Source organism: Oncorhynchus kisutch, linkage group LG21 (genome assembly GCF_002021735.2).
Source record: "Oncorhynchus kisutch isolate 150728-3 linkage group LG21, Okis_V2, whole genome shotgun sequence".
Taxonomy (NCBI): domain Eukaryota; kingdom Metazoa; phylum Chordata; class Actinopteri; order Salmoniformes; family Salmonidae; genus Oncorhynchus; species Oncorhynchus kisutch.
Window position 1 is genome coordinate 11,522,874 of NC_034194.2, and position 26,521 is coordinate 11,549,394.

The following is a 26,521-nucleotide window of genomic DNA, read 5'->3' on the forward strand; positions in this document are numbered from 1 at the left end:
TGACACCTGTAACAACATAATGGATTTGGCACAAAAGCTTATAAGGGACACCTTAAATAACCTAACATCACTTTGTCAGGCAAAGACTCAACATCAAAACTCAAAAGATCAGACAATGACAATACTATTTCACCACTCACGCTACCCTGTCTGCGTCGCACCAAAAGACGAGCATCACAAACACCTGGAATCTTCCCCTTCAGTTGGTCTACTTTCACATGTACTGCTTCCCCAGTAATCACTCCTTTCATGGCGCCCTTATTGCATGCATTTTCTGAATGATTTCTCTTTTTCGTAAATCTCATGGGCCGTGGCTATATGGGATACAGTTTATGTCAAATTGACTTCAAATGTTGATATTTGTTTTGCATTTTTAGCTAACCCCAACCCTTTTCCTAACCTTAACATAGTTCTGCGAGCCTGCTACATTAATTCTCCAAACCTACTGTGTAAGTTCTCCTAACCTGCTACGAAAAGCCAATTCTGACATAAGATATAGCTTTTCTAGCCAAAATCCATTACACTTGTGGTCCCTGCACTGAGGTATAATAAGAACGGTTCACTGCCCGAAATGTCATTTAAGTAGGTATCTTCCGCCACCATGGTGTGCTGCTAACCTTGGTGGTTAACTAACCTTGTTGCTAACCTTGTATATAAGGTTGCTAACCTTGTATATAACCTTGTTCCTATAGTTCAATGGTCGCTAACTATACTTTGGCTTTCAAAATTTGACCAAACTGATCTAATATCAAACACAGTGGCCACCGTGTCATTATTTTCAGGATTTTCTGATTGAGCCATGTAATCAGGAGATTTGTCTGATTGATGCCAGAGAGGATGAGGCGAAGCCAGTATAATAGATCCTTGGGTGTGTTATTGGGTGTGCAAAAAAGTGCATGCAATCAAGTAAGTCATGCCTCAATTTTGTTTTAGATTCAAGAGGACTGCTCAGAGAATGACAGAGAGCAATGAGAAATCAGCAGTAAACATGGCTTCAACCCACGAGTGATGCAACGGGAATCTGCAGAACACCGGTAATTCCATCTGAAGGTTTTGCACCTCTGTGTTTTCGTGTAGCCAGGTTGGATTAACTGGAGTAGCATTTATTAGGCTATACGTGCTTGTTGTTTCCTAGGGTTTAATTTGGGGATTAAAGCCATGTGTTCAAGATGGCATTGGAAATGTTATCGGTAAATTGTAAATTGTTCTTGGTGAGCAAGAATCCAAGATGTCCTCCAGGATCCCCACTAAATGGAAGTTGCTCAATTAAATGTATTCATAAAGAACAGAAACAAAAGAGACATACAAATATATTTGTGTAGTGGTGGTATAAAGTATATAGGGGATCAAGTTCTCTTATACAGAATAGATGCATTTCGATTTGAGTCATATAGAATTTGCTGACTCACATGTTTTTGCTTCTCTTAATTCCTCCAGTTTTAGTTGGGGTCATTCAAGATACCAAATGCTTAGGAGCAAGGCTTCACTACGTTGGCATCGTCATGAAATGCCCCAAGGGTGAGCAGAATCTCAATTTACCACAGTGCTACAGTAAGTTAAAAAAATAAATATTATATGCACTGCCTTGAGAATGAAATACAGACATAGTGTAGGCAGCAAGAACATCTACGTTTTTTAAAATGTAAGATGTGTTTATTAACTGCTTCTTTGATACATTGCATGCATGGGCACTGCACAGTTATTGCTGTTGTCTGTCATAGTGGAACGTCCACAGAACTAGAATTCTATTTCTGTGGGAACATCAGACCTCAACAGAGAATTATCTTGACACTGTAGAGTTGTGGTGGTTGCAACTTGCAGTCCATTACCTCAATCCTGTTCACTGTGAGGATCTTTTCCATTGGGGCTTTCACTTCAATGCACTAAAACAGTTGATAATGGCTAACTGTTATTTGGTTTCACGCCTTTGCTGTTATGCAGAGCTTCCACAAAATGTACTGCTGGTGTTAAAACCTGTGTGATTGTATTAGTTTAGTAGACTTGTGAACACTAAGATGTATGGTGAAATCCCAAGGGATGTTATTGATGAATGAACTGGTGAACCTATGTCTTCTCATAGGTGTAATCATACGTTTGTCTACTTTTTGGATGTGCTCGGTGTGAGTCATATGGATTGATATATATATATATATATATATATATTTTTTTTTTTGGGGGGGGGGGGGGGGGTTAAAATGCCTAAATATTTGCTTTAATTATTATCAAAGAAAATGACAATAATACCTCTTTGGTTTCACCTAAGTATTGTTTGTAGGTGTTAGGGCTGGTAGATAATTAGAAAACAACACAGAAGAAACGTATCTAGGGGAAAAATGAAAATAAACAAAGTCAATCTAATTGGTTAATTAGATGGGCATAGCACTAAGCGAGATGAATAACCATAAACGCTCTGTGTGTGTGTGTGTGTGTGTGTGTGTGTGTGTGTGTGTGTGTGTGTGTGTGTGTGTGTGTGTGTGTGTGTGTGTGTGTGTGTGTGTGTGTGTGTGTGTGTGTGTGTGTGTGTGTGTGTGTGTGTGTGTGACATGGTGCTCAGCTGTTTGTGCATTGAGCTGATTTGATGCCTGAGGGAACCCACTGTAAGAGTATGTAGATTTTAGTTTGGACAAGCCTTGACTCCCAGCAGAGCCCACCGCCTGACTAGCCTCACATCACATGCTCCTATTATCTGTAGGTGTTGGAAGTCAGAGCACGGACAGATAACAAAGAGCAATATTAAAGGGAGGGAAGAAGTTTGACAGAATCTGATGATGTGCATGTTTTCTTATGGGGGAAACTGGGGGCGTCAAGCTACTGAAACTGCTTGGAAATCAGAGGAACATAAGATTTTAAATTGAAATCACATCCTTTTATCTGGTTGTCAAAAAATTAAGTATTTGCTCCCTTCACGTATGGATTTATATCCGTTCTTGTACAGAGAAAAAGCAGCAACTTTATTTGTTTTGCCCAGTAACAGGCTTTTTGCTTTAATGAAACACACGGCCTTTTGCTTTGTTGCACTGATCCTTATGCCCATGCACATCCATTGTGTTGAGCGAGGGAGGCAGACTAGGATGTTGCAGTCATTGTGTTTTGTTAGAGTTATGTACATCCCATTCATCTTCATTGTTGGAAGCATTGGTATCTCTGACATCCTTTACGGAACAAGTTGACAGCTTAACAAATCTTTTTCTTCTTTTTTTGTGCAATTTTTTTAGCAATTAACAATCCAAAACATTCTTAACAATCGCTAAAGTTGAAATGACTTGTGGATTGACAATCACATGGAATCATTCTTTTAATAAGAACCTGATATACACAGTAAATTCACACTCATCAAAGTTATGCCCTTCATCATAATAAAGCAGACCATTCTCAAAGAGGAAAAATACATGTAAACCATATTTAATCATCAAATAGTTCATATTCCCTGTTTAAAAAGTGAAAGCACATGCATTATCAAGCATTGTTTTTAAGCATTATTCTAGAAGCTAGCCTAGATATTTGTATTCCATGTTGCTAACATGAGTATCGATTGTATTGGTTCTCCGAGGCATCAAATGTACTTAGACTTTCCTCTCTGATCAGAGGCAGAATTACATTTATGATAAAAAAAAAAAATTGGGGGGGGGGTCAGCTTTGTGAAACAAACCCTCTCAAATCAGGAAACCTTTTCCCAGTGGAGCCATTGTACTTATTTTTGCTCTCTCACATACAGGTAGGGAAAAAACAGAGCATATGTCCTGTCAAGTGAGGTAAACACACAATGACACAAAAAACGTACAACAAAAATTCTGGATTTTTATTGCCATGATGTCTCTTTTTCAAAACAAGAGCAACACTGCAATCTAGACCTACAATCTTAGAAAAAAAGAGTTCCAAAAGTTTTTTTTGTCTGTCCCCAAAGGATAACCTTTTTTGGTTCCAGGTAGATTAGAACCCTCTGTGAAGGACACATGCTGTAAAGATTATTGGGTACAAGACCCTTTTAGCCTCGCAGCTAGAGAGGGAGGGAGGGAGCTAGGGGGCGAGGCAGATAGAGGAAGGACGAGAGTGTGTAACTGTGTGTGTGTGTGTGTGTTCAGGGGGGTGTGCAGTAAATGAGTAGTGTGCATCTAGCCGTAGCGAGGCGATAATGGGAAAGCAAAGAGGATCATTATCTCCGACAGCCTGCGCTGCCATGCACTGGCGGACTTACCATTAGGCAGAAGAGGAAATTGCCTCAGGCCTCACATCATCGCTGGGCATTAAAAAAAAATATATATATATATTTTTTAAACATACTTTTTCCCGCCCCCCTCCCCCCATGCTCTGCTCGAGGCATAACCCCCCCAAAAAATCATACCAATCAAAATCCATCTGTTTAAGCAAGAGAGGTTTTTTTTTGCATGGGCTGCGTCTCAATCCACCACATCCGCCACTGGTTTTAATGTCTATTATCCGCCAGCCTTCCGCAACTGTGGTGGAAGGTGGCCAACCTACAGCGGTGTTTGTCAAACCGGGAGACATCATGAAAATCATCTTCTCACAAAAACATCTGTAGTGTCCGAGCAGTTTGGGCTACACACTAATATGGCCTCTATGGAATGATGAAACTCACGAACACTATGGTGTTTTCCATTTTGCTCTACCCCGTAAGTGTCACGGGACTCTGGCCAAAAAAGTAATGGAAGTGAACAGGGCATTTCCACGTAAAAGTTTACTGGTAATTCCACAGTAAATCTTTTTTTTTCTCTGATGTTTCTTATATCTCTCAGACATAGGACAGACACTTCAAAACATACACTGAGTGAGAGAAAAAAAAACATTTCAGGACACCTGCTCTTTTCATTACATATTTTGACCAGGTGAATCCAGGTGAAAGCTATGAAAGTTAAATCCACTTCAATCCGTGTAGTTGAAGGGGAGGAAACAGGTTAAAGAATGATTTTTAAGCCTTGAGACAACTGAGACCTGGATTGTGCAACTCAATATTAGGAGCTGGGAATTGTTTTGATACTTTTTTTACGATCTGTTTTTCTATGGTGCTGCAGGGTAGCCTAGTGGTTAGAGCGTTGGACTAGTAACCGGAAGGTTGCAAGTTCAAACCCCTGAGCTGACAAGGTACAAATCTGTTGTTCTGCCCCTGAACAGGCAGTTAACCCACTGTTCCTAGGCCGTCATTGAAATTTGAATAATTTGTATTTATTTAAATATAGGTAATATAAATAAAAAATGTGTATGAATCTGTTATTCAATGTGTTTCTGTTGGCTAGTAGCAGTAAGGCTATTTAAAAAAGAGATATATATATATATAAAGACCCTACAAGGGGTCTTTAAAATTCCAAATCAAATAGATCAATTATCCTTGGTATGACCATGTCAACCATCTTAAAACAATTCCATATGTTAGCTTAGTAGAAACCAAGCCTGGGCCCTTTGACTCTGGGGGGATACTAATACGCATTTCTTTCGTAAAAAAGACAGATGCTGCTGATAATACTGCTCTCATCGTCAAGGCAGAGGACATGTATGTGTAGCCCATGTACAGTGCCTATAGAAAGTATACACCTCCTTGAAGTTTTTTCACATTTTGTTGCATCACAAAGTGGGATTGAAATACATTGAATTGTAAATATATACATATATCAATTGATCTACACAAAATACTCCATAATGTCAAAGTGAAAAGACAATTCTACACATTTTGTACAAAATAATCAAACTTAAATAACTCAAATATAGTCGTTGCATTAGTATTCACCCCCTTTGTTTAGGAAAAACCTTCATTAGTAGAATTTGGCTTAACAAATCACATAAATCACATAACTTATTTCACTCACATAGGGTTTGGCCAGATTTTTGAATGACTACCCCATCCCATGTCCCCCATACATACAACATCTGTAAGGTCCTTCAGTCAAGTATTGCATTTCAAGCACAGATTAAACTACAAAGACCAGGGAGCTTTTCGAAAGCCTCATTTAAAAAAGGCAGTGAGTGGTAGATGGCTGTGATGGGAGAAAACTTAGGATGGATCAACAACATTGTAGTGACTCCACAATAATGACCTAAATGACAGTGAAAAGAGGAATACAAATAAACAGAATAAAAATATTGCAAAACAGGCTGTATGCAACAAAGTACTACAGTAATACTGCCAAAAAACAAGGCAGAGGAAGGAAAGTTTTGGCCTAAATGCAAAACCTTATGTTTGGGGCAAATCCAACACAACACATCACTGAGTAACTGCCTCCTTATTTTCAAGCATGGTGGTGACTGCATCATGGTATGGGTATGCTTGACATCTGGGGAGTTTTTCAGGATGAAAAGAAACGGGATGGAGCTAAGCACAGGAAAAATCAAGCAATATTAGTGTTTACATTTTATGTAATAAAAAATTACAGAGCATTTTGTGTTGATTTGATTTGTCAACAATTACATCCATTATAATCCGACTTTGTAACAGAAATCCGAGGGGTTGTCGTCTTTCTATAGACACTGTATCTGATTTTGCCAGGATAAAAAGATTGGAATGTCATACTCTTTTTGTAAGACAGAGGGGTGCTGTTTTGTTCGCTCGGACGCTTTCTCTGGTGAGATCGTTTTAGCCACTTGCTAATTTAAAGGAAAGTTGGTGTGCGCACTGTGCACTTTTCGGATGCTGGAATTATTTTGGATGAACGTGCGAATGGACCCTACTAAGCGATTTGTTTTGACAATCAGATGGAAACATCATGACTGGTTGTGTTCATCGCACATTAAAATGTCATACATTTTTCCAGTTAAAATGACAGGAGAGGAGCTCAGACTGGCCTCTGCCTGGGGCCTCCAAATCACTAAGTCTGCCCTGGTGCCATGTACCTTATGCTCCTCCAAGATGGACTGGATGTGTGTGTGTGGTATTGGTGGGAATCTGAACTCCCTTTTCATTTCTTTAGTCTTCTGTAATTCTCCTTTACAAACAGTTGAAGTTCTACAAACACATTTTAGGCACATGCTTTGGTAGCTTCGTTTTGGTAACTACTCTCCATTCCACTGCATTATTTAACAAGCTACAGATCATTTAACGAGCTGCATTATTTAACAAGCATGCTAAGAAGGCTGAATATCAATCAGTCTGTTTGTCTTTTGAAAATAGGATTGAGTATGATTATTTTAATCTCACAAGGCAAATGGGGTCGAAGAGATGCAAGCTTGCAAAGAACATCTTCGCTTTTCAGACACATCGACGCTACTCAATTAAACGTCTATTCCAAGTTGGTTCAACGTAATTTCATTGAAATGACATGGAAACAATGTTTATTCAACCAGTGTGTGCCCAGTGGGTAACTTACTATGCAAAAGTAACGATGTCATTTTATTAGAAGCTAATTATCATCAGCAATGTTTTCCCATTGAAACACTTTGGTATGGAAAAGCCTCCGCGTCCGTTTCTAAAGGAACTTGTCACAGGATATACAATACTTGTGCTGCACGTGTGCATTTTTATGACACCTCTCCTCTACCCTACCCTTACCCTACCCTTGTGTCTTTCCGCCCACCACAGCAGCAGTCAAGGAGGCATTTACCCCAGGATTCTGGATCCACAAGCTGCCTTTCTCCAAGACTTTGGGAATACCTTTACTGCTCGCGCTTGCAGTAGCAAGAGAGAAGAGATGAGAGGAGGCGATAAGGCTGTCAAAGTCATTACCTTCCTCCTTCCTCACCCTTTTTTTTCTCTCCTCCACTCTCTCCCTCTCACAAAGGCAGCCAGTAGATTGGCCTCAGGATTCTCCCTCCACCCCACTAACAATAGCGGGGTTTAGGGATAAAACATATTAAACATAGTCCTGCAGGCTGTAGCCTGCCCGGGCGTCTTTTGGAGGGACTCTGGATGGAGAGTAGAACTGTTGCGTTCCCTTGTCTTCATGTAGAGGCTTCTCCTGTAGAGGCTCCTCCTGCTGGATTTCGTCAGCTTCGTGGGCCTCATCCTGGGGCCCTTTGTCACTCCATTGAAGCTGCTCGCGGCTTGACTGCTCATTAGGCGACGTCTGCTGTTCAAAGTCCTTCTGCCCCCGTTGCAGTTGCTCCCGCAGTATCAGGTCACGCTGGAGCTGGTCGCGCTGTATTTGCTCCTGGTTTATCTGCTGCTGCAGTAGTTTGTCAGGAAAGGTGGTAGAGGTGGATGTCGACGTATAATCCAACTGCCCCTCTCTTTTCCCGGGACACGACAAACAAAAGATGACCCCACCGGCCAGCAGTAGGCCGGCAGAGACAAAGGTCACGTACACGGCCCCCCCAGGTTCGTATTTACTGCTCTCGGGTACGTTGGAGTCCAGGAAGGTAGTGATTACCTCGTTGGTGAACCAGGAAGCGGGCACCAAGCAGAGGATGCCAGCCAAGATGAAGCAACCCCCCGCCCCGATGGCCGCGTGTCCCTTTGCCCGGTGACTGCCCCCCCAGCGGGTACATTTGAGCCCCAGGGCAGCGAGACAGAGGCCAAGGCAAGCCATCATGCACGACAGAACCATTGTCGTCCGGGCGGTCTGCAGGTAGGCGGGCAGCGACAGCACGGAGTACTTCAAGGTGCAGCTGAACACGCCGGTGCTGTACCAGGTGCAGTCCATCCACAGCCCCTGCATCTGGGAGATGGCAGTCATGATGTTGGAGCCCACGTCGGCACTCACCTTCCAGTTGGGCAGCAGCGTGGCCACAGTGGCGCCCAGGACGCCCAGCAGCGCCAGGGCAAAGGCGAGGATCTGCATGGCGGAGGACGCCATCGGCGAGTTGCGAGTCTCCTCCTCTCCGGCACGGCGGCACCCTCACCTTGCGGTGGCCTGAGCCTGGCTCCTTGGCTCCGTCTCTCCCTATCGCCCTGGTGCAGGCGCGGGTCCTGACAGCAGATAATTCCTCAGTGCAGGCTCCAGTGGGCTGTGATAAAAAGCGAAATGAGAATTGAACTGAGCGAGCAAGCGTGACGATCAGACGGATGAGGCACAAGGGCTGGTAATGTGGGGAGAGGAGACTGCGCTTTGCTCTTTTTTTCTCCTTCTTTTGAGGGGAGAAGCCTGTGTGAGGGTGCTTTCTGTTTGCCTGCATTTTGACTCTGCATCCCTGGCTTTGTGTGACTAAGTTTTGTGGTGTTCATTTAAAGGCTCAATTATGTGCATTTAAAGCTGCAGTGTCCTTCCTCTGAAAGTAGGTTACTTAATTTTTTTTATACAGCAAGCAGCTAGTTTACGTCACTTCGGCTGTCAGGTAAATGCTGGTTCTATACAAAAATGGAATATACAATATTTCTAATTGAAACATGCATAAGCTATTTCTTGTAAAATAATGTGTCATTTCTGAAATGCTTTACTCTGTCTTCTTTATGTTAGTGACGTTCTGACATTGATGCTAATGTAAATGCGTTGTTAAAGTGAATAAGTGCATAGTTTGTCTGTAATGCAGTGTTTGAGGAAAAAAAAAAAAAAAACATCCTTACCTTTTGTGTGTCTTGGACAGCGTGCCATGGTGCGTCAGTCTCTTCTCAATGTTGTCTGGGCACAAAAGAGAGAAAAAAACATAACAATAAAATAGGGTGAGCAGCTTAGCGATTCGCACTTCCTCCTTCCATCTCCTTAGCAACAGAACATACAATTCCATCCTTTTCAGTGTCCCAATAAAAGACGTGCCAGCCACACATCCTTGTTGCCTTTGAGCTACAGCACCACTAAGGAGAACTGAGTGGTGGACTGAGAGAAATGTGGTGTGAGAGTGGTTAAAGAACTAGACTAGACTAGACTAACCTGAAGGTCATTGATTCAGATCAAGCTAATGTCCTCTCAGCAAATGGGCAGCCAGGGAATGTGATTAAAGACCGTAATAAGCTAATATTTTTCATCACGGCATATTTGAATGTCTGACTGAAATGAGCAGTTCAAGATTTGTTGGTGTTCCTTTTAATTGGTTCAATATATCATTTAGACAGCCGAGAGTTTTGAGGTTTGATTTGACATTGGTGGTGGCTTTGTGTGTTTCGTCAATCGTCACTCAGAGCACAATAGAAACCGACTGATGACAAAGACCTGCATCCCCATCCTTTTGCCCTGCAGCCGATACGAAGGTGTCGCCCTTCAAGTGACCGTATGAACTATGGCCGACTGCAATGCACAGATAAGACTGTGAACATCCCCCTCCTTTTGTGGTTGATCGAACACACACAGCAGTATCCCAACAACAGTTACACAACCTTTCCTCGTAGTAATCCTATGTCTATATATTCACACACTGTGACAGCAAAAAGAAAGTACCCTATCGTAGCAGACCTGCCCCAACAGGAACCATTACCAGAGGGCTGAACATAAAGGTTGCCCATAGGGCTTTGACCAAATGAAGTGCATTACATAGGGAATAGGATGCCATTTGGGACGCAGAGAAATATAAATGTTCCTACCATCTCCCCAGGCCCCTACACTTCACTTATCTGTCCTGTGTGGAGAGAAAGACTACATTAATTTGAAAAATAGGAAAATATCACTGGAAGAGAAGAGATCATTTGACCTTAGCCAGTCCATGTATTCCCATTAGCCCATTACATTATCTGTTCCAGACCGGTGATGGCAGGTACCGTAGCAGGGAGGGAGTGTGGAGAGTAAATGCCACTGTGATCATTACCACAGCGGTAGTCCTCATTAGGAGACCCCTAACTCTATTTATGCGCCCATCCATTCCTGAAGGGACACAGCTCCTCTATGTCCCACCACCACCCTACTCCCAAGAACAGCAGCATCCGGAGGTGAATGACCGCAGGTGTGGGTTTTAATGGACCCCCTAGAGTTGATGTCCGCGCCCCCACGGAGATCGAATAAGCATAATAAAATACAAAAAAATCCCCATAAAAATCTATCCACCACATCCGCCGATGTCGTCCATCCACATCTGCGGTGAAAGGTGGCAGAGCTGCAGCGGTGTTTTGTCAGACCATGAGACATCTCGAAAATCTGTCTTCTCACGAACATGTCTGTAACATCCGAACTGTTTGGCCTACAAACTATTATGACCCCTCTGTGGAAGGATGATACACTCATGAACAGATGGTGTTCCACGATCCCCACAAGCGTCACGTCTGAAGTCGGTACCGCTGAACTGCCAACTTCTGTCTGTAGTGTCCGACTCTCGCAAGTCCGTACGGGAGTTGCAGCGATGGGACAAAACTGAAACTACCAATTTGAATATCACGAAAAAAGCAAAAAAGGGGTAAAAAATAAACATTTGTGAAAGTAGTTTAGTGTTTAAAAAAGAGGATAAATATGTGTACAATATACAGTTGAAGTCGGAGGTTTACATACACTTAGGTTGGAGTCATTCAAACTTGTTTTTCAACCACTCCACTAATTTCTTGTTAACAAACTACAGTTTTGGCAAGTCAGTTAGGACAACTACTTTGTGCATGACACAAGTAATATTTCCAACAATTGTTTACAGACAGATTATTATCAGGATGAATGGGCCAAAATTTACCAGACTCATTGTGGGAAGCTTGTGGAAGGCTATCCGAATTGTTTGACCCAAGTTAAACAATTTAAAGGCAACGCTACCAAATACTAATTGAGTGTATGTAAACTTCTGACCCACTGGGAATGTGATGAAAGAAATAAAAGCTTAAATAAATCATTCTCTCTACTATTATTCAGACATTTCACATTCTTAAAATAAAGTGGCGATCCTAACTGACCTAAGACGGGTAATATTTAACTAGGATTAAATGTCAGGAATTGTGAAAAACAGAGTTTAAATGTATTTGGCTAAGGTGTATGTAAACTTCCGACTTCAACTGTACATAAATCATTTCCTCATCTTTTTTATATCTCTCAGATATAGGGCAGACACTTCAAAACAAACTTCCTTTCAATATAATTTTTGGACAATTTGTTTTTCCATGTATGAATGTTATTCATTGTGTTTCTATAGGCTAATAGCAGTAAGGCCAAATTCAATGTTTCATCAAATATGTATATATATTTTTTGGGGGGGATACCTAAATGAGTCCTAAAATTCTAAATCAAATAGCTAGATCATCCTTGGTATGAGCATCTTAAAACAATTCCATAGGTTAGCTTAGAAGAACCCTCCCTCCCGCCCCCCGGCTTAGACCCTGGTTGGAGGACCAACTTTGGGCCTCCTGCCTCAAACAGAAAGTCACATTGAAGTCATTAAAATTGTAGAATTGTAACCTTTGTGTGTGTGTGTGTGTGTGTGTGTGTGTGTGTGTGTGTGTGTGTGTGTGTGTGTGTGTGTGTGTGTGTGTGTGTGTGTGTGTGTGTGTGTGTGTGTGAGATGTGAGAGGACATGGCAGGCTATTATAAGCATGCAGTTCCATATATTTATCCCTTCTCCTTCCGGGCACCGAAGTTGGGCTTGATACAGAGCCTGTCTACCGAAAGTCAAATGAAAAACAGTCGTGAATTTTACATGTTGCATGCATCGCACTACTACTGTGTGCCATATTCCTTTGAACAAAAACTGTATGGTCTTTTACTACCCAAATATGGTCATGTCATGAATGGAAAAAAGTAATAAAGAGCTCTTTAAGACCTGACCAGATAATGTTTTGTCATCATTATTTACATGAATATTACTGGTACTCTTGGGAATTACTTCTAGCCTGTTGTCTCATTATTGCACATGACATGAGTCAATGAGACTGGAAAGAACTGCATTTCTCAAAAATACAGACTTGGATTTGGAGTTGTCATCTAAAATGTGTTTCTTCCCAAGGCAGTATACTGTATGGAATTCTCCTCCATTATGTTGCCAAGAGTTTACTAAGTACGCAGGCAGGCAAGGTCATGCAGTTTCCCAAGACTAACTCTAAGGAGAGTATCTCTAAGTAAACATCTACTAACGCAACACCTCTACAAGGTGAACAGAACGTTCATATTAATATTATGTGATATCTGTGGTTAATAGGATATTTTTAATAAACTCCTTTTGATAGATATTGACTATATGAGCAGACTATAAAGTCCTTTACCAGCCTAGCCCTTTGAGTGTGTAGTGTAGTGTATTTGATGCATGTTTAGCCTGGGCTGTGAGGGGAGCGTGGGAAGAGGAGGGCTGAATCCCAAATGGCACCCTATTCACTCTATAGTGCACTGCCTTTGACCAGAACCCTGGTCAAAAGTAGTGCACTAGAACGTGAATAGGGTGTCATTTGGGACACAGAGCAGGAGGGAGATGGGAACCAAGGCAACTCTCAGTAGAGCAGTGTTATTCTAGGTCTATTGCATGGCCTCCACTAAGTGGAGAAGTAGCTTGCGATGTGTAGGCTAGTTTTCGAAAGGAACATTCTACTACTCCTTGTTTACTTTTCCCTCCCATCATTCCTATGGGACAGTAGTAATGTGTTGTACTGAGGAGATGTTGTTAGGGATGGATGAAAATGTACAGAATGGGGCCTCCCGAGTGGCGCAGCGATCTAAGGCACTTCATCGTAGTGCTTGAGGCATCACTACAGACCGAGTTCGATCCCAGGCTGTGTCGCAGCCGGCCGAGACCGGGAGACCCATTTGGCCCAGCGTCGTCCGGGTTAGGGAAGTTCTGGCTGGCCAGGATGTCCTTGTCCCATCGCGCTCTAGCGACTCCTTGTGGCAGGCCGGGCACATGCACGCTGACTTCAGTCGCCAGTTGTACGGTGTTTCCTCCGACACATTGGTGCGGCTGGCTTCTGGGTTAAGCGAGCAGTGCGGCTTGGCAGGGTCGTGTATCAGAGGACGCATGGCTCTTGTCTTTCTGCATCAGTGTTCTAGAGTTAGTTTCTTTTAGGCTATCGATGTGTCCGATGCCGCCCTTCTCTGATTCTCTGATTCTGCAGTGTGGTCTCAATGAAATGATCCAATGATGAAATGATCCATAAATCTTGAAGCAGCATTGCGTTTTCCAATCAATCTGAAATGGACAGCTCACGGCGCTGAAAGTAGGCAAGTTTGAATAGGCATAATACATTAAAACCGTCTTCATTTTAATTCAACTTTACTAAACAACCAGAGGGTTTTGTGTTGGAGCCTACATGTATTTCTTCCTATTTAAGATGAGCCTACCTGTTTAACAGATGATGTTAGGCCATAGGCTGAAATATCCATAGGTTTGTCGTTGATTTCCTCCATCCACCATCCACTCTTTTAAACAGGCTACCTCTGTGTCAGTGAAGGGATGTTAAGTTAAAACCGTATGCCACCTTTTATTGAAAAAAATTGCAAAAAGCACAGCCCTACCCCTTGTTTGCTTAAGATTTTGAAGCAAAGAAAACATCCGATTATATAATAAAATGTATAATAGTTGGATTTTTGCACAATCTGATTGGGTGGGCCTGGCTCCTCAGTGGGTGGGCCTGTATAGACATGCCTACACCCCCTGTTATAACAGTACATCGACGGGACAGTAGTGGATAGGGTAGAAAGTTATAAGTTCCTCGGCGTACACATCACGGACAAACTGAATTGGTCCACCCACACATACAGCGTGGTGAAGAAGGCGCAGCAGCGCCTCTTCAACCTGAGGAGGCTGAAGAAACGAAGAAACAAACCTTTACAGATGCACAATCGAGAGCATCCTGTCGGGCTGTATCACCGCCTGGTACGGCAACTGCTCCGCCCACAACCGTAAGGCTCTCCAGAGGGTAGTGAGGTCTGTACAATGCATCACCGGGGGCAAACTACCTGCCCTCCAGGACACCTACACCACCCGATGTCACAGGAAGGCCATAAAGATCATCAAGGTCAACAACCATCCGAGCCACTACCTGTTCACCCCGCTATCATCCAGAAGGCGAGGTCAGTACAGATTCATCAATGCAGGGAGCAAGAGACTGAAAAACAGGTTCTATCTCAAGGCCATCAGACTGTTAAACAGCCATCCCTAACATTGAGTGGCTGCTGCCAACATACTGTCCCAACTCCAGCCACTTTAATAATGGAAAATTGATGTAAAAAATGTATCACTAGCCACTTTAACAATGCCACTTAATATAATGTTTACATACCCTACATTACTCATCTCATATGTATATACTGTACTCAATACCATCTACTGCATCTTGCCATCTTTATGTAATACATGTATCACTTGCCACTTTAAACAATGCCACTTTGTTTACATACCCTACATTACTCATCTCATATGTATATACTGTACTCGATACCATCTACTGCATCTTGCCTAGGCCTTTCTGTACCATCACTCATTCATATATCTTTATGTACATATTCTTCATTCCTTTACACTTGTGTGTATAAGGTAGTTGTTGTGGAATTGTTAGGTTAGATTACTCGTTGGTTATTACTGCATTGTCGGAACTAGAAGCACAAGCATTTCACTACATCTGCTAACCATGTGTATGTGACAAATACAATTTGATTTGATTTACTTTAGTCCACAATGCTGTATTCTAGGAACAAGCTATAAAATACCAGAGAAATACGTTGCTCCGATACATATGGGAATATCATTGTTTAGTTTATTTGACATTCAGAGGCTGAGCTACAACCTTCTATAGCCGAGGAGACAGAAAATACACTTGGGAAGTAATCTAATTCTGTCACTATCAATTGATTAAGCTATTCCCTTTCTGTACAATAGAAGATATTTAAACCCAAGACAGCTTTTAGGAAAACACTTGTGACCTTCTCTCGTTGGGTTAAGCCACGGAAGAAGAGTAGCCAGCATTTGAAGAGTACATTTTTCTGCGTCGGTAGGCCTCCTCAGGCCTGCCCAGACAAACTTTTGAAAGTACCATGCTCAGATTCCTAATGTATAATGTCTCAGATGTAATAATTTGCGAACAGGGACCGTTTCGTTGGAAACAAGACATGCCGATTTGGCATCGGAGAAATATGAGAAGATGAAGACATAGGCCTATCTCTCTGTCTTTTCTTTAGCCTGTAATTTCGGTAATTTGTGTGGTAGTTTCTGCTAATATGTCAAAATGATATCGATTTTCATGAAATGTTTATAAAAGTAAACATTTTCTCGGCTTTTACTATAAAGGAGTTTTTCCCACCCTCTACTCTTGTCCATGGTGGTCTGCAAATCCTTAACCATCTGGCCCACAGCCCTGTGCGCTAACAAAAGGATTGTGTTGCCATATAATGCTTGCAGGACGAAGGACAGTTTCTAAAACGGCATACAGTATCTAAGGTTCTGGTCTATACTAGGACTGAGGCAAAATGGTAGACATGTTCTCTGCTATCCACTTTTGTTTGAATTATTACTTTGGGTACAGAGGAGGGTCACTTGGTTTGTTTCAAGGTTTCAGGGGGTGTTAATGTAAATATATATATATTGCTGACAGGAGTGCCATCCATTTTCTCCATGCAACCCTTATTATAAATAACGGTCACTTCCTTATTGCTCTTCCCGATATTTCTCTTTACTGTGTACTCATCTAAGATTCATAATGTTTAATGATGGAGGATGAGCATAACTGAGGACTATGGTTTGGCAGAGACAGACTGTTGGCAGTTATTCTGTTGGCACTTCCGAAGAGGAATACAAATTCAAAGCCAGAGGTACACTTCTGTAATGATGGTGTAGAAGGGGGCCCTACCCAGAATTCTTTTAAAATTAAAATAAATATTATTCATGTGAAATGGCAACGTTTTCATTGCCTGTTTGTTTGAAGTCTTTTTTTAAAAACAATTATTTAAGAAATGTTGAAATTGGTCACAGCCAAATCATTTTTATAGGCTTGTAATGAAGATACTGCAACGTCTAGTCTGGTATTAATTACAGGTTTCTGTTCTGCTTGTTGTTCTCTCTTTAAAGCCTTGTTCATACAAGCACATAAAAAAAACTGTGTTGAGCTCATTTAGCAAATGTATTTCCAAAGGGAAAAGTTATGAGCAGGAGACTAACAAAGACCTATTGAAGTATTTTAGCTAAGAGACAAATGCAAGAAACTTATTTTCTTCTTAGATATCCCTTTATGTGCAGGCCCTATGGTCTGGTGGTCTAGGCACATGTATGCAACCCTGAAGTCTGGGATTCAATCCCTGTCTCCACCCTTCCTAATCTATCTCCCCTGCTGTTTCTGATCTAAAATGCCCTAAAAATATATATTACAAGAAATCCATTTATGATTACCGAATTTACTGATATTTGCTGGGATGACAAGCTGTCCAGCAATGAGAAATATTGCATTGGAGTGCTGTTCGAATATTCATTTGCGATACTAGGCAACTAGGCTTTCAATTTTCATTGCTTAACTACCCCCAGTCTCAGATGAAGTAGGAATAGCAAAACTCCGCAGTAAGAGAAGGGGGAAAAGGTCTCTTCTTATGTAATAAGGATGAACTAAAGGCATTAAGCCTTATCACCCTATCGCAGTAGACAGAACACCAGGTGAAATGGGATATCTGAGTTGAGAGTTCATTCCATAGACTGAAATATTTGAGTATGAGCAGACAGAATACTGACTACAGCCTGGAAGAAGCAACCCTCCCAAAATCATCAAACAGACAGGAATATAAACCACCTATTTACTCCCACAGTCAAGAGGCAATGCCCTCACTATTACCTGCCAGCAGTTGAGTTGACGCTGTGTTTTATCACCAGTGAGGCATCACCATGAAATGATTAACGGCAGCTTCCTAAGGTAACTGACTGTTTTTGCACAGCATGTACAATCAATGTGGATGGTTAAATAACTAGGTGTTTAGAAATTCTATATTCTCGCTGAAAAATGTCATTCGTTGCCATGACATCGGAGTAATGGAATGATGAGGGGAAAAGATGGAACCCATTTCCGGCTACCTGATTGGACAAGCCATAATAAGGACGGTACATGAGCTGCGATGGAAAGTGCAAATAAACAAGCTGTCGACAAAGTTATTAGAACGAGGATCGTGTAAATCTATCGGGTGTTACTCGACATGTCCAAGTTGCTAACAGATGTGCTCGTGTACACAAACTGTCACCCATAGACATATCTCAGTCCAACTGTAGAGTACTGTCGCTAGATGTGGTCCATATTATCTAACGGAAGTCTACCTAATGCGTTGTAATCAGTCTCGCATGATGAGAGAAGGAAGAAGGAAACACTTGCAGCGCACACTTACCACTATTCTATCCATCCAGTGGTCATCCAGTCGCACAACTCACAATGGAACGTTTCTCCCGTGTCTGAGAGATTTGCAGACACACACACATATGTATATGTGAGTATGTCAGGTCTGCGAGTGCTAGTTGAGTTTTGAACAAAGAAAAAAATATCCCCGAGTTGCTGAATTTCCTCTTTTCACTTCAGTTTGCTCCTCAATTCATGCACCTCGGCGAGGTAGCAGCAGAGTTCCCTTCCCTTTGCGCTGTAGGTCCAGGAGGCCCCAGGAGGATCCCAGTCATATCATGGATGAATGGCAGGAGGCAGGCTGATCCACCGATGGCTGAAGAGACCCAGCTGTGTTGGAGCATGCCAGAGAGCAGAGCACACCTGCCTGCCTGTCTGTGGGTCTTCCACTGCAGTCTTTGTGGAACGGCAATCCCCCTCTATTGGTCTGGGCAGAGAAAAGAGCACGAGGCTGGCAGACAAGAGAGTCTAGTGGTACTGTAGTAGGCAGGCAGAGGGAGTTTTGAGAGGAGAAAGTGGAGGAGGTGGTGGACCAGGCACTGCCTTCAACCGTTTGTCAGTTCAGAGGAGCTGCTGACAGTGGGCTGTGGTATCTGTGGAGCTCAGCCTCCAGTCCTCCTGCACTCTGCCCCCAGAGATAGATCTAAATTCAGCCATTCCCCATTCCTTTGTCATCCACTCCTTCTTTAATCCACCCACTGCCGAGACCAACATTTACTTCTTTTCCAACACAGCTTCTCTTCCAAGGCCTTTTTCTTGTGAAGAGTAAGCAGTAGGCACGCTGAAGTGTGTTTCCTCTCTCCTCAAGGCTGTCAGGCGGCAGTGTGGCAGTATGTTCAATGGTGGAGGCTCATGTTGAATTTATGTGTGTGTGTGTGTGTGTGTGTGAAGTAGGCTGTGTTTATGGCCCTTCACAAAAGGTGTTACTGTGGCAACAGGAACTGAACCGGCTTGCCATCACACACAGCCTCCTGTTTTCCCTTTAAAGCAATCTGTTACGCACATACCTTAAACCTCTCCATCTCCTGAGTGTGTGTCTTTGTTTCGTGTGTGTGGTCTCCATCTTTGTTGTGTGTGTGTGTGTGTGTGTGTGTGTGTGTGTGTGTGTGTGTGTGTGTGTGTGTGTGTGTGTGTGTGTGTGTGTGTGTGTGTGTGTGTGTCTATTCTCCTGTCTGTCTATCCGTCCGCATGTTTGTCTGTCTTTTGTGTCTGGCCCAGGAAGGCTGTGTCTCATCCTTCAGATCCAAGACTGTAGCTAAAGTGACCAAGGACATTCTTCCCTTAGAGAACTGCACCAACTGAGTGGAAAATACATCTCCTTCCCTTCTAATTTCTACTACTCCCTCCATTCCTCCATTTTATGTGACGGAGACTGGCTGACGCCCTTACACCTAATTAACGTTGTCCACAGACCTGTGAACAAAAAGACCTGGAAAGCGGGCCAGCAATTATGACTCGTCGTGTTGGTGCTGATAGACTGGATTAAAAAAAAGATCTCTCCCTGCGCCAGCTAGCTACAGTGTCTGTATTCACCAGAGCCTCAACTCCAATGTCTGAAGGAGGAAGAATCTTTGTGTCACACGCACGCACACACACGCGCACACACACACACACACACACACACACACACACACACACACACACACACACACACACACACACACACTGAGGCTCGGGTAAAGGATGCTGCAGCTACACTGATGTGGTGTGGTTGTTGTGGCTAGCTCTGGCCCATGGCCCCACAGTCTCTGTGGTGTGGCTGTGGTTGTTGTGGCTAGCTCTGGTCCAGGGCTCCAAAGTCAAAATTTGGGCTCTACCTCCCTCTAGCTAATGGATGGAGCAGCAGGAGGAAGAAAGAAAGTGTATGAATATTTTGCATCTTTCTTTACGCTCTTCTTCTGTACCCCTCAGAGTTTCTAATGCATTCTCTCATCCAGTATCTATTAGTGCCGTAGCAAACCGTAGCAAAACATTTTGCAACAGAAAACGTTTTTGCAACAAAAATGAGTTTCTTATTGGTCAAGGTCAGGTCGGTGCTCCCCGTTTCAGTCAGTTTTCTTCCATTTGGTGTCTAGTGGATAAGACCTTGATTAGCCAATAACCTACAGTAATTACAAAGCATCTATCTATCAATCAGAACAACTCCACTGTTAGTCTGTTTTTTAAATGTATTCTTTTAATTAAATATTACATCATTTAACTTTACCTGTACAATGTCATGTATATGAAAATAATATTCATTATTAGAGAATAAATTACAATTCAGCTAAATTGGAATAATGATAACAAACATTTCAACAATTTGTGACCTTTGAACCTTATAGTCCCACCTGACATTTTGGTCAAACAATGTGTTATTCACATGGAGTTGCTCTTTAGGTGGTCCTTTACATGTGAGATATGTCCGATTTTGTTTAAAGTCATTTTACGCTGAAAAAAAAACTCTATCAGAAAGTACTATCTGCACAAACACCTTTTAACTTGGTCCTATAAGATTCTATCTGCGATCCAATCACACAATGCTGGGTTGTCAATCAAAAATGATTGTACGCAAGGTGATAGACTAGCGAATATATAAAATATGAAAGAAGAATTCGTTACACAACAGTTCTGAGATCTGGGATAGGAAAATGTTGACGCTCAATATCTCAGAACTGAGCTTTGTGCAGAGAGAACCGTGTAGTCCCAGGGTCTTGAATTCTTCAAGTTGATACATCAAATCACTTCAAATATGAAAGAGCTTGAAAAGGGACTTTGCTTTTAACTTAATAAGATAAATGAAATAGAAATGTGACACTTAATCTTCATTTTTCTGTGGATATTAACACATGAACAAAATAATATAGAGATACATATAAATAGGAACAGGTTCAAATAAAATACTCATATCAGATGTTTTTTATCAAGCAATTCCAGTCTTGAACTAACAACTGCTTTTGTCAAAAAAAAGCCATGAAAATAGAAAGCTACTCGCGATTGAGATACTGCATTATATTTACAAACCAGATGAATTCGAGTGAGAAAAACAAAAGGTGAAAGGAACGCTATTGAACGTAGGCAACTGTGTTTATAGCTTATAGAGTGCAGCAAAACATAGGGACAGACCCATTTACATATGTACTGAGACGGTGTGGAACTGTGGGACCTTCAGGCCTTCGCTCTTCTAGGAGCTAAAAGGATCGAGTCAAGTCAAGTAACTGTGATCAGAGCTCAGTTCTTCAGTCAAAGCCTACTCAGCAGAGTCAGAGTAAGCACATTAAAGAGATTCATCCTCTTGTCCATAGCAACTTGACCAGGCTCTAATGTAGTCAGTGTGACACGATCCTAGGCAGGTGTTCATCAGCTCTCTGGGGTGAAGTTTCCCCTAGGCCACTATAGCGTTGGAATGGCAGCCTTCTGAATTCCCATGACCGTATCGTAGAAGCAGTCCTCGTTGACCACAGAGTTCAGGCTCTGCACACTGAAGTCCCTCCCTAGTAGGGCGTTGAAGTCCACACACTGGGAGTCATTATCCTGCCTCCCCTGGCCCCCCTGCAGACTGCTCACCCTCTTCTGGACAGCAGGGTGGGGCTGTGGGAGGTGCTGTATGAGGTGCTCCTGCTGGGTCCCCGTGCTCCTCGGCCCGGCCTCTTCTGTGAAGTTGAGTCTCTGGAGCTGGGCTTCCAGGGTGCTGGTCAGGGAGCACAGCCAGGCCCTCTTGCCCAGTGTGGTGCCTTCCAGGCTGGGGAGGCCCGTGGAGGAGCGGCTGGGGAGCTGGGGCTCCGTGTGGGTTTCTCCTGGACCAGGGTAGGGGCCACCGCTGGACACACTGCTGTCGTCTGAGTGGTGCTGGTGGCCTGCAGTCCTCCCGGCCTCTGATTGGCGCTGTTCTCTTCTCCTCCAGGAGCCGTCTCTGACAGGTGCAGGCTGGGTCCTGCGGAGGGAGCCTAGGTGCTCTCTAGAACCCCTCTCTGGTAGGAGAGGCCTCCGGGTGCAGTCTCGAAGGGAGCGAAGAGCTTTCACCACACTGGCCTTATTCTCCAAACCACTGGAAAAGACCCATATATGAGATCAAGTCAACTAGGCCATGTTAATTCAAATGTGTATATATTATTAGTTCTCATGATTGATAAAACATCCATTATCGCTGTCATTTTCATGTAATCTCTCACCTGCTGCAGAGCTGGAATACGGTCTCTGGTCTCCCCTCCACCTGAGACTTGGTGTGGACCAGCTCCCAGACACAAGGGTTCTCTGCTCCTGCTGTGTTCCCCGGGCGGACCTGCACTGCCGACACTGGGATGAGCCAGCGGAACTTGAAGGGGTCCAGGTCGGAGCGTGACGTGGTCTGTAGCATAAAAAGAAACCAAAATGTACACACCCTTCAGAACTTGTGTGATATCCATTGTAATAACGTAAAGTTATCGGTAGACGTGCGTTTGAGCACAGTGAGACTCACCATCCTCTTCCTCATCTTGCTGCTCTCACGGTACACCAGGATCACTGCTCTCTTGAAAACTGAGGACAGAGGCAGGAGCAACTCGATTTGAGTCCGACAGTTCTGGATTGTTGTAATAAAGATGAAAATATTGACATCATCGTGTCAAGTAATTCGGATTCAACTCGTCATTGGAAAAAGCCCCACTCACCGAACACTGTCAGTTCAGGGTCTTTCCTCATGCGACACAGGGAGGGGAGAGGGTTGAGCCACTTTAAAGAGGAGTGGATGAGGAACTCCCCCATGGAGATCTCTGTCACCTGGAGAAGAGAGAGGAGGACACTTAGTCTGGGAGGCTGATTGTGGAGGGGTTTCCTCCAATGAACTCACTCTACAATGAGTACATTCATATCGTTCATACAATTATTTGAAAGGACAGAATCAGATATTCATATTATTGTAGTTTCATTTGCCAGTTATGTGTGGTGGTGATTACTGTACTGTACCTCTTTCTCAGGGCCACTCTGCTCTGCCACCAGTTGGTCAAAAACAGTGCCGTAGTCCTCGTAGATCTTCTGCATCTCATTGATGTGGCTGGCCACCTTCTCCATGGCTCTCAGGGCCTCTGATGGATGGAGACAGGTAGACACACAGAGAGGTGCACGTCAAGAGAGCTCACCCCTAACACATCAGACAAACCTGAAAAGACTGCTGTTTCTGGGTCTTATGGTTTGTGTGTGTGTGTGTGTGTGTGTGTGTGTGTGTGTGTGTGTGTGTGTGTGTGTGTGTGTGTGTGTGTGTGTGTGTGTGTGTGTGTGTGTGTGTGTGTGTGTGTGTGTGTGTGTGTGTGTGTGTGTGTGTGTGTGCGTACGTACGTACATGTCCCCGTGTGTGTCTATGCGGGCTCCCACATAAGCCATGACATATGTAGTCCTACCTGTGAGGTGGCTGTGCTCCTCGCTTTCGGGGTCAGTGAGGGAGACCAGCTCTCGGAGCAGCAGGGGGTACTTGAGCACCCTCTGGACTGGCTTAATGAGGTACGACTCCAGGGTGGAAGAGTGCTGCTTGGTGGGGTTCCTTGCTTCCAGGAACTCCTTGAAAGCCCGGTCCGTCTTTGCTGTAAACAGGAAATGAGGACTTAAAGCAGGCTTTGATGCAGGCATTGATTGGCTGCCTTTTGCACTGGCTTTTCAGATGGCATTTAATGATTAACTGAGCAGGGATTAACTGAGCAGGTCTACTGTACATAAGGTAGGCATCACCCTTACCTCGTTCCAGAACCTTCTGGACTTTGATGTGGTTGGCACAGAAGCCGCTGTAGAGCTTGAAGTGGTCGGCATAGTAGAGGAAGGAGCCGCCCAGCGAGAAGAGAAGTTTCTGGATGCAGAGAGAGAGAAAGAGAGAATGCTTGCTATTCACTTCCTGTGAACATCAAATAGGCCTACTGCTGACTAACACTGCAGTCAGTAGGTTAAGTAACATCCTGTTGATAAAGCTTGAAGATTTTCCACTAGACCTCGAGGCCGCATCCCAAATTAAACCCTATTCCCTATAAAGGACACTACTTTTTGACCACAGCCGTGAGCATACAAAACATTAGGAACACCAGCTCTATCCATGACAGACTGACCAGGTGAATCCAGGTGAAAGCTATGATTCCTTATTGATGTCATGTGTTAAATCCACTTCAATCAGTGTAGATGAAGGGGAGGAGACAGTATTAAAGAAGGATTTTCAAGCCTTGAGACAATTTGAGACATGGATTGCGTATGCATGCCATTCAGAGGGTGAATGGGTAATACAAAATATTTACGTGCGTTTGAACGAGGTATGGTAGTAGGCACAAGAACTGCAACGCTGCTGTTTTTTTTTTTTTACGCTCAACAGTTTCCTGTGTGTGTCAAGAATGGTCCACCACCCAAAGGACATCCAGACAACTTACAGCCAACTGTGGGAAGCATTGGAGTCAACATGGGCCAGCATTCATGTTGAACGCTTTCGACACCTTGTAGAGTCCATACGCCAACGAATTGAGGCTGTTCTGAGGGCAAAAGTGGGAGGGTGCAACTGAATATTAGGAAGGTGTTCTTAATGTTGTATACACTGTGTAAATGGAATAATGTGCCATTTGGCACACAACCCCAAACTCATGGGGACTCTACCTTGAACTGTTCCGGGGTCTCCAGAGAGCTGAAGTTGGGCGAGGAGGCGATGCGCTCCTCCAGGGTATGTAGGAACACTCTCTGGAAGTCCAGCATCTCAGGCAGACTGCCAAACAGAGACTCCATCTAGTGGAGGGTGGAGAGAACAGCAGTTAGAAACGACCCATTTCTTTATTTTTAGAAACCCTTTTTTTGGCACTTAAAAAAAAAAATATACAGTGAATAGCAAATTCAAATGCCCAAAAAGTACAGGTTAGAAGACGGGAAGAGGTTTACAGCCAATGTAGCGGATGTAGCGGAGGTGGTTGGGAACCACGCTCATGTGATGGTTAGCATTGTCTGAGATCTGACCACTTTTTATTCCCTGAGACCCCGGTTCCAACCCTGGTCAGTCACACTAACATACAGCTGACTAACAAGCCATAATGAAATGTTATTGTATTTAACATGTTTAGACATGTAAAAATACATTTAGACATCTACACATCTTTCCATGGTGCCCCCGTCGTGCTCTACCTCGTCATGGCTGAGGAAGGTCTCACTCTGTAGAGGGGTCAGGTAAATGTCAAACAGACAGCCCAGGTCCTAAGGGACAGACAGGGGGAAACGTCATTAGACTGTAACATCATCACTATCATCACTATTACACCGTCACCGTCAGAGAAATCATCATTCTCCTCAGCCTGACACATGGACGTTAGAGTAGCAGGTGGTAAGCATACATTACACTAAATGCTACGAGAGATCCTTAATAAAGAGGCACTTAAGAGACCATTCATTACCATTAATAAAGAGAGACCATCAATTTTACATCCCCGGAGAGGACGTTCCAGCACTCTCTTAGATGAGGCAGCAGAATGTGAGTGATCATGACCCGTATTCATAAAGTGTCTCAGAGCACGATTGCTGATATAAAATCAGATCCACTCTGTCCATTCATTACCATTTCAAATGCAAAACTGATCCTAGATCAGCACTCCTACTCTGAGACGCTTTGATGATGATAATGTATTTTAAATGATTTAACAAATAATTGTACAAATGACAGCGACACGCTGAATTACAAGTACAATTTACAATGACATTATGAAATATGACATTTTTTAAATATGACAAAAAAAAACATAAATATGGCCAGGTATGTACCTTGACGTAGGACTTCTCTGTGTCTACCAATTCTTGTATGACCTTACAGAGCCTCTCAGAGATAGACATGTGTCTGGGGCAGGGGGGCTTCTGGACTTGTGGCCCGAGGGGCTCCATGGAATAGGGGTTTCTCTGGCCCTCGACCACCACCGCCCCACGGCCCTCTGGGAAGGTCTGGTACAGCGAGCACACCGTCTCCACATTCTGAAGGAAACAGAAGAGAGACGAATTAGGAGATATTCTCATTTCAGCTCTGAATATCAAATGACTGCCCTTTACACAGGGGTGTGACGATTACAAATCAGCTCGGAATCTACTGTAACAAGCACCTAATCTTAAAGGGGAATATCACAATATTTTTTGCATCCTATGACACGTTGCATCATCATGATGATGTGGATGGAGACACTTTTCTTCTTAAAAGTCCAATATCTAGACAAATTGACTACTGACATGCAAAACATTTTGGGACTGTAATCAACAGCGGACCAATGAAAAAAATATATATATATCGTTTTTGAATGAAATTCCCCTTTAATAATCAGTCAGTTTAAATCATCAACCCCTTGTGTAGTATGAGAGGGTGTCAAACCACTCCCTCTGTATTTATGGAGAGGCAAAGAGTGCAGAGGGTCAGGGTCTACAAATGGCAACCTATTCCCTATATAGTGCACTACTTTTGACCAGCACACTGTAAATGGAATGGGAGTGCCATTTGAGGTGCAGCCCAGG

The 26,521-nt window shown here is 43.2% G+C and overlaps 2 protein-coding genes across 2 annotated transcripts in view; both read right to left on the reverse strand.

Annotated features, from left to right (window-relative positions):
- Window positions 1–6,256: 6,256 nt before the first annotated feature.
- On the reverse strand, window positions 6,257–8,933 carry LOC109866172 (claudin-20-like). Its single transcript, XM_020454736.2, has one exon. The coding sequence runs from the start codon at window positions 8,736–8,738 to the stop codon at window positions 7,797–7,799; it is 942 nt and encodes a 313-aa protein (XP_020310325.1). The 5' UTR covers window positions 8,739–8,933; the 3' UTR covers window positions 6,257–7,796.
- Window positions 8,934–20,220: 11,287 nt separating this feature from the next.
- The window catches only part of tiam2b (TIAM Rac1 associated GEF 2b), a 36,007-nt gene continuing 29,706 nt past the window's right edge, over window positions 20,221–26,521 (reverse strand). The window contains exons 16-25 of the mRNA XM_031800755.1: window positions 25,790–25,993; window positions 25,160–25,228; window positions 24,644–24,769; window positions 23,750–23,858; window positions 23,419–23,598; window positions 22,988–23,106; window positions 22,693–22,801; window positions 22,503–22,561; window positions 22,216–22,391; window positions 20,221–22,091 (exon numbers count right to left, since the gene is read on the reverse strand). Of these exons, the coding sequence (XP_031656615.1) occupies window positions 21,437–22,091; window positions 22,216–22,391; window positions 22,503–22,561; window positions 22,693–22,801; window positions 22,988–23,106; window positions 23,419–23,598; window positions 23,750–23,858; window positions 24,644–24,769; window positions 25,160–25,228; window positions 25,790–25,993 (1,806 nt within the window). The 3' untranslated portion in view covers window positions 20,221–21,436. The remainder of the gene's footprint in view (window positions 22,092–22,215; window positions 22,392–22,502; window positions 22,562–22,692; window positions 22,802–22,987; window positions 23,107–23,418; window positions 23,599–23,749; window positions 23,859–24,643; window positions 24,770–25,159; window positions 25,229–25,789; window positions 25,994–26,521) is intronic.